This window comes from Nicotiana tabacum, chromosome 2, assembly GCF_000715075.1.
Source record: "Nicotiana tabacum cultivar K326 chromosome 2, ASM71507v2, whole genome shotgun sequence".
Lineage (NCBI taxonomy): Eukaryota > Viridiplantae > Streptophyta > Magnoliopsida > Solanales > Solanaceae > Nicotiana > Nicotiana tabacum.
The window spans coordinates 123,838,310-123,846,295 of NC_134081.1; the positions used below are offsets into that span (position 1 = coordinate 123,838,310).

Sequence of the window (7,986 nt, forward strand, 5' to 3'; positions counted from 1 at the left end):
TCGCCTTAATCCTGAACAAATTTAGAGTCAACTATATACATTTTCACTGATAATATTTTTCATTTAAATTCGTCTTAGATAAGTAAGTTATAAACTATTTATAAAAAAAAAGGTGATTTTAACACAAGGTTTTGAGAATTCTAATTTGTCTTCTTTTTCCAAAGTAGAAAAAGATGGAGAAGAGGCAATTGGTCATTCAATAAGCCCAAAGGACCAAAGAAAAACTAGAACAGACAAATAAGAAAATACTAGTACTGATTTGAGAAAAACTAGAACAGAAATAAGTAAATACTAATACTGATTTGCCTTTCTAACACAACTTACTAGTCAAAAATGCATGGCCATCTCAAAAAGATTGAGGCCTAAAGCCAAATTTCAGAGACCCTAAGTAAGAATATCAACGATAAATTTTTAATGAAAAAATATAAAATAAGATAGAATAATAAAATCGGTTCAAGAATTTGATAAATTGAGATACAACAATAAAATACTCAGTAAAAACCTACAAACTGGGATCAGAAAAGGTAGAGTTTACGCAAATCTTACCTCTACCTTGGAAAGTAGAAAGGTTATTTCCGAAAGAACCTCGGCTCAAGAGAAAGCATGGCAAAAAAAAAAGTAAGATAAGGACAATCTATTCAATGCGGTAAGAAAATAAAAGTAACGAAAGCGAATAAGTCATGATAAAACAGTCTAAAAAAGAACAGTAACTCTCACAGATAAATAAGATAATCGATGTACAAGAAACAATAGATAGTACCAGAAATCAAAGGGTTAAAAACTATAGAGCAAGATAAGTTGATATAATGATATCGAAAAGTGTTGCATTGCTTTAGTATCGAAAGTGTTCTAATGCTTGATATTCTGAAGAAGACAACTTGTAAACCGCGGTAAATTACCGATTGAGAGACTTTTCAATATATTGAGAATAAGAATAGTAAAAGAGAGAATGAAAAAGGTAATATATAAATAATAGTGTGGGCCCATATTAATTGTTAGTATATAAATGAAGCAAAAAAATAGCTACCCTACTCGTGTAAAAGAAACAATTAATTAAAAATTATTCCATTCTCTAATTATTACAACGATACTCACATTAAAGTTATTATACTTTCGTTTTAATTTTTTTTAAAATTTAATTGTACACACATTTTTTATAATAATACATACACAATATATCTTTAAGAAAAAAACAGGTCGGGCCCCAAGGGATTGCTTCACTCGTCTTATAGTCGAGCCACCCATGCAGAAAGGTAGTACTATGTATAAAATACCTGCATTCAGGTAGGGTTCAGAAATCTAATTTAATACAAACATTTATAATTGCTCCAAATATAAATGATAGTACTAGTAGCATTTTGTAAGTAGTTAATTAAATCATTTAAAGGACACGTATACAAGTACACTTTTGTTTTGTATAAAAAGGGAGCTCTAGCCATTCCATTCCTCACTCACCATTCATAAACAAACCTCTTTCATTTGCTTCTTTGATTTCCATTCCTTTCGTTCATTTCATTTGCTGCTTATTCTTGTTCTCTTTTTCTTCCATTAGTTTCATTATTCCATTCCTTATTCCTCTCATTTTTGCTCTCTCTTCTTTTTCTTTAAAAGGTAAAGCTGCAACTTCCATTTTGCAATATTACTGTCATTTTCTTCTGTTTTGTCGGTGCGTAAGAATTTGTTTTCCAGTCTTTATCATAAATCTTTTGACGTTGTTCTCATCCCCAGAAAAAGGAATATATCTGGATTTTTAATCTTTTTTTCCACTAGCATTTACTTGAACTACTGTTCTTGATTACTTCATTTTCTGCTTTTTTTGTCATTTCTGCTTTTTTGTTAGATGATCGTCCAGATTTAGCTGCAAAAAAGAACCCATATGATCAGTTTCAAAATCTTAACCATTTTTTTTTCTGTTGACTGAAAAGACGATCAGATTGTGAGAAATTTCTTGGTCGAAAAGTCTGTTTTTCAGCTAGTCAAAACATTAAAAAAAAAAGGTCTGCAAATTCAACTTTTTTTAGTGATAGAAAAATTAGATAACTAAATTTTATTGGTAGAAAAGTCTGTTCATAACCGTCACCGCTAGAATATTACGGATTATTCATTAAAAATAGCACATAAGTTTGACTTGGCTGGTGAAGGTTGACTAGAAGACAAATCAAAATTTTCTATCTACTATTCTTTTCTCCTTAAGAAATTACTCCATATTTGTGTTACACGTGTCTTTGTTTTATCAAGTAGTTTTGAGGATGTGGTCCTTTCGTTTTGACCAAGGTTTCGAGTTGGATCACTGAAATAAATAATTTTTTTGACAGAAAACATTTTACGGTTTAGTTGGACTTAACCGTAAGTTTCAGAATATTGGAAGATTAAAGAAAATGTAGTTCCTATTCAAGACATATCTATCTTCAAGAAAAATATTTTAGTATTTGATTTCGTCACAAGTTTTTCCTCTTTTTGTTTCCGAGTGAGATGTCTACTAAATTCTAGATGGCATATTCTTTTAACTTTATTCCTTTTAAAATATGACGAAAGGTGTTGCTCATATATACGTGTTTTTATTTAATTATTTATTGGTTTTCAATTGTGGTTCAACTAAAGGTGAAAAAGAATACAACATATTTTATAATAGGAAGATCGCTGTAGCTTCTCTCTGTTGTGTTTTTATTGGGGCAGATTAATTTATTTATTAACTCTCATAGTCATATTGGTTGTCACGCATAGCATAGTATTTTTTCCACATAATTATTCAATTAAGTACAGTAATAAATGTTACTATACTATTTTGGTAGGTGTACTAGTTTTACTATATAGTACTAGGTGAGGTTTGAAATTTGTTGTAGTATATTCCAGATCATTGAAAATTTGGGTGATTAGATGACTTTCTTTGACAATCTCAACTTTTTTTAATAGTACTATGTTAATTTTTTTAAAAGTTAACAGTGATATATTTGGTTTGTTACAGTTGAAAGTCATCTGAGAATTTCCAGCTGCTGAATTCAACTGCAATGGCCGAACGTGTGCTAACTCGTGTTCACAGCCTTCGCGAACGTCTTGATGCTACTTTGGCTGCTCATCGCAATGAGATTTTGCTGTTTCTTTCAAGGTATAGTCTTAGCAGATTGTTCTTTGATTTAGTTGGTGTTATTTGCCAGTTCTAATGTATGGACTAATATATGAACAAAGTGCGACCATTTCAACTGACAACTTAAAATGTTTGAGAGAATACACGTTTATTTACTTAATTATGGCTTGAGCATAGGAAGTGTATCTTGGCGTAACTCGTAAAGTTGACCTCATGTGACAAGGAGGTCACGGTTTCGAGCCGTGGAAACAGCCTCTTGCAGAAATGCAGGTAAGGCTGCGTGCAATAGATCGCCCTTCCACGGACCCGCGCATAGCGGGAACTTAGTGCACCGGTTGGGCTGTCCTTTTTTATGTCTTCAGCACAAAAATTTAGTTTAAACATGTGTATCATGGATTATTCATGCTGGTTTTGCCGGTTGCAGGATTGAAAGCCACGGAAAAGGGATATTGAAACCTCACCAGTTGCTGGCTGAGTTTGAATCAATTCACAAAGAAGACAAAAACAAACTGAATGATCATGCTTTTGAAGAAGTCCTGAAATCTACTCAGGTAATTTGTGGTTTTAGTGTTAGGTGATGGATAGCATTTATTGTCTTACTAAGATCATATATGTGTCAGTTTGTGGCTAGTATTTGAAAAGTCTGGTGTGGTTTGTCATACTAGGAAGCAATTGTCTTGTCCCCTTGGGTTGCGCTTGCCATTCGTCTGCGGCCTGGTGTGTGGGAATATGTTCGTGTGAATGTCAATGCACTTATTGTCGAGGAGCTGACTGTGCCTGAATATTTGCAATTCAAGGAAGAACTTGTTAATGGAACGTAAGTTTTAGGTTCGAAATGATGATTTGTTAAATAATATGTTCTGAACTTTTTGATTAATGTTGTGTTTTCCCCTGATGCAGCTCGAACGATAACTTTGTTCTTGAGCTGGATTTTGAGCCCTTCACTGCATCATTTCCCAAACCAACCCTCACCAAATCAATTGGAAATGGAGTTGAATTCCTCAACCGACACCTCTCTGCCAAAATGTTCCATGACAAGGAAAGCATGACCCCTCTTCTCGAGTTTCTTCGAGTTCATCACTACAAGGGCAAGGTAAACTTGTTTTTCCTGTTTGTCTATGAATTTAGTTTCTGAAAGTTGCTTTGCTTCGTGAATTTTTTAGTGGCAACTGATTTATGATTTTCTGTGCAGACAATGATGCTGAATGACAGAGTTCAGGACTTAAACACTCTCCAAAATGTCCTAAGGAAGGCTGAGGAATATCTCACTACCCTTTCCCCTGAAACTTCATACTCGGTATTTGAGCACAAGTTCCAAGAAATTGGCCTAGAGAGGGGCTGGGGTGACAATGCTGAGCGTGTTCTAGAGATGATCTGCATGCTCCTGGATCTCCTCGAGGCTCCAGACTCATGCACTCTTGAGAAGTTCCTTGGTAGAATTCCTATGGTTTTTAATGTGGTCATTCTTTCACCTCACGGATATTTCGCCCAGGAAAATGTCTTGGGTTACCCCGATACTGGTGGCCAGGTGCACTGCTTATTTGTAACACCTTACGCTTTTCCCTCTGAAACTTATTTGCGGCAAGTTCTAAGGTCCTCCTTCCTTAATTTGCAGGTTGTCTATATTTTGGATCAAGTTCCGGCCTTGGAGCGTGAGATGCTCAAGCGCATAAAGGAGCAAGGACTTGATATCAAACCGCGTATTCTTATTGTTCGTATCTCCAATAATTGCGTTTAAACTTATGATTGTGCAGGATTTGATCTGTTCAAATCTAATGACTGATTTTCCTTTTTTTTTTTTTTTCCCTCAGGTTACTCGGCTGCTGCCTGATGCGGTTGGTACCACTTGTGGTCAGCGGCTTGAGAAAGTGTTTGGAACAGAGCATTCACATATTCTTAGGGTCCCCTTTAGGACCGAGAAGGGCATCGTTCGCAAATGGATCTCTCGCTTTGAAGTCTGGCCTTACATGGAGACATTCACTGAGGTGAAGCAAGCTTTCTCTATTCATTTTTCAATCTTCCAATCTGTTTTGGCAGCAATTTTTCACTTACTAACACTTTGGCTTTCGCTAAAACTTCGGATTTTATTACATTAGGATGTGGCAAAAGAAATTGCTGCAGAACTGCAGGCAAAGCCAGATCTTATAATCGGCAACTACAGCGAGGGCAACCTTGCTGCCTCCTTGTTGGCTCACAAGTTAGGTGTAACTCAGGTCTGTAATGTTTGTCACCTGTTATTTCAACTTTGCATTTCCTTTCATTTGCAACTAGAAGTTAAGAGTTCTCTCTCTTTTATCTTTTCCGTCTATTTTGCCTTATGCAGTGCACGATAGCTCATGCTTTGGAGAAAACAAAATATCCTGATTCTGATATCTACTTGAAGAAATTTGATGAAAAATACCATTTCTCAGCCCAGTTTACTGCCGATCTTATTGCAATGAATCACACCGATTTCATAATCACCAGCACTTTCCAGGAGATAGCGGGAAGGTATTACATCACAATGGATTTCCGATATGATTAAATTAGTTAATTTAATCCTACTTCATTGTGTTTGATCCTAAAACTTTTCTAAATTTCCCAGCAAGGACACTGTTGGACAGTACGAGAGCCACATGGCTTTCACGATGCCTGGATTGTATAGAGTTGTTCACGGCATTGATGTGTTCGATCCCAAATTCAACATTGTGTCACCAGGAGCTGATATGAATCTCTATTTCCCCTACTTCGAGAAGGAAAAGCGATTGACAGCATATCACCCTGAAATTGAGGAGCTGCTGTTTAGCGATGTTGAGAATGACGAACACATGTATGTTACTAAACTAGCAATCCTGCTGCAAAATTGTGGCTAATTATGTAAAAAAGTTTTTACTGAATAGATTTGTGCTTCTATCAGGTGTGTGCTGAAGGACAGGAATAAGCCAATTATATTCACCATGGCTAGATTGGATCGAGTGAAGAACTTAACTGGACTTGTGGAGTTGTACGCCAAGAACCCACGGCTAAGGGAGTTGGTTAACCTTGTCGTGGTTGGTGGAGACCGAAGGAAGGAATCCAAAGATTTGGAAGAACAGGCAGAGATGAAGAAGATGTATGAACTTATAAAGACGCACAATTTAAACGGCCAATTCCGATGGATTTCTTCCCAGATGAACCGCGTGAGGAATGGCGAACTCTACAGGTACATTGCCGATACTAGGGGAGCTTTTGTGCAGCCTGCATTTTACGAGGCTTTTGGTTTGACTGTTGTTGAGGCCATGACCTGTGGTTTGCCTACGTTTGCAACTAATCACGGTGGTCCAGCTGAGATCATCGTTCACGGGAAGTCTGGTTTTCACATTGATCCATACCACGGCGAGCAGGCAGCTGAACTTCTAGCTGATTTCTTTGAGAGATGTAAGAAAGAACCTTCACACTGGGAAGCCATTTCCGAGGGCGGCCTTAAGCGTATACAGGAGAAGTAAGCAAGCTGCTACTCTTTTCATTTTTGCAAAACCTACCATGATCATTATTAAGCTCATTTTTGCAAAACCTACTTGTTATTCTTTGTTGCTTCCTTTTCCCTGTTTTTTGAGCCGAGGTTTTATCGAAAACATGCTTTCTACCTTCACAAGGTAGGGGTAAGGTCTGCGTTTGTTATTATTGTTGTTGTTGATTCTCTGCGAATTAATTAAAAGGTACACATGGCAAATCTACTCGGATCGGTTGTTGACACTGGCTGCTGTTTATGGATTCTGGAAGCATGTTTCCAAACTTGATCGTCTTGAAATTCGTCGTTATCTTGAAATGTTCTATGCTCTAAAATTCCGCAAACTGGTGAGTTTCACTGCTTTCTGCACTCTTCCAATTGTTAGTTGAGTGCACTCATTTAAACTGTAGCTAAAGCTGTTGTAAATCTTCAGTTAAGCAGCTGCTAATGAAGTTTTTATCTTTTGTTTTTGGTTCAGGCTGAAGCTGTCCCGTTGGCTGTTGAGTAAATTGATCTGGTTGTTATCCACATTGTCTTAGAATATGTTGTCTAGTTCTCCTTATTTCTCATTTGTATCTTTTTGCTTTTCTACTTGTCTTTTTATTTGCATTTTGTTCTGTCTGTAGTTATCAAGAGGATTGCAAATTTGACATTCTGTAGCTTAAGTGCGAATAAAAATATCAAATTTCAATCTGTTTATCCTGCTTTCTTAAGACTTTACATTCTGTTATTGGAATTGACTCAAAAAGATAGCATTATTTCCTAGTTATTCCAGTTGGAAACATATTCACTCTAGAGTCTAGAGAATGACTTTTGTTACCCTATGTTATTATAAGGTCAATTTTGCCAACCACACTGGAGACAACTATATTGGATAATGTTGAATTTCCTGCCCTATATTGACAAAGGTCAAAATAAGAATCAAAGGCAAACTTTATAACTTTGACAACATTGAGTCCTTGACGAGAAACCTTATTAATTTGGTATATTTTCTAATAGAGAAATAATTTTGTCGTTAGAAGAGAAAAATGTGGATGAGGAGAAAAAGAATGGATATAAAAACTTGGGATTATTAGTCTAACTAGTTTTTGGACTGTGTTCCAAACTCATGTCTTACAATACAAATAAATGACTTAAATAAAGGAGATAAATGCCACGTGAAAAATGATTTGGGTAAGCGATATGGTTTTAAATTCAAAATAATTGAATATGTAGATATGATTTTGTTCTTTACTGTTCTTCCTACCCAACTTGGACACCATCCCGAATCGAGGTCGAAAGCACTGCTAAAACACTATCACGAATCGATGTCGAAAGCACTGCTAGAACACTGGTTTGATTTATTTTACTATTCAGATTATCTATTCAATTCCTGGTTTATCAATTGGTATTGGATTAAATCACGTATCCTTAAAAGTTAAAACCACTAAAT

At 35.9% G+C, this 7,986-nt stretch overlaps 1 protein-coding gene across 3 annotated transcripts; it reads left to right on the plus strand.

The window, feature by feature from the left end:
* Positions 1–1,446: 1,446 nt before the first annotated feature.
* Positions 1,447–7,251, plus strand: LOC107789131 (sucrose synthase). 3 transcript variants are annotated; one of them, XM_016610901.2, is made up of 14 exons: positions 1,447–1,611; positions 2,966–3,106; positions 3,510–3,636; positions 3,751–3,902; positions 3,986–4,178; positions 4,278–4,613; positions 4,701–4,796; positions 4,897–5,070; positions 5,182–5,298; positions 5,409–5,575; positions 5,670–5,894; positions 5,982–6,545; positions 6,763–6,901; positions 7,033–7,251. In XM_016610901.2, the coding sequence occupies exons 2-14, from the start codon at positions 3,009–3,011 to the stop codon at positions 7,060–7,062; spliced, it is 2,418 nt and encodes an 805-aa protein (XP_016466387.1). In that variant the 5' UTR covers positions 1,447–1,611; positions 2,966–3,008; the 3' UTR covers positions 7,063–7,251. The 3 variants fall into 3 exon arrangements, with proteins under 3 accessions (XP_016466387.1, XP_016466390.1, XP_075095016.1); XM_016610904.2 differs by having other exon boundaries at positions 1,450–1,997; XM_075238915.1 differs by lacking the exon at positions 1,447–1,611 and adding an exon at positions 1,641–1,666.
* The last annotated feature ends 735 nt before the right edge of the window (positions 7,252–7,986 follow it).

Excerpts from the sequence above, each read along its gene's own strand:
- LOC107789131 (XM_016610901.2), top strand. The coding sequence starts at position 3,009 with ATGGCCGAACGTGTGCTAACTCGTGTTCACAGCCTTCGCGAACGTCTT. Across the intron at positions 5,299-5,408 it reads ACAAGTTAGGTGTAACTCAG|TGCACGATAGCTCATGCTTT; the intron begins GTCTGTAATGTT and ends TGCCTTATGCAG. Across the intron at positions 5,895-5,981 it reads GTTGAGAATGACGAACACAT|GTGTGTGCTGAAGGACAGGA; the intron begins GTATGTTACTAA and ends TGCTTCTATCAG.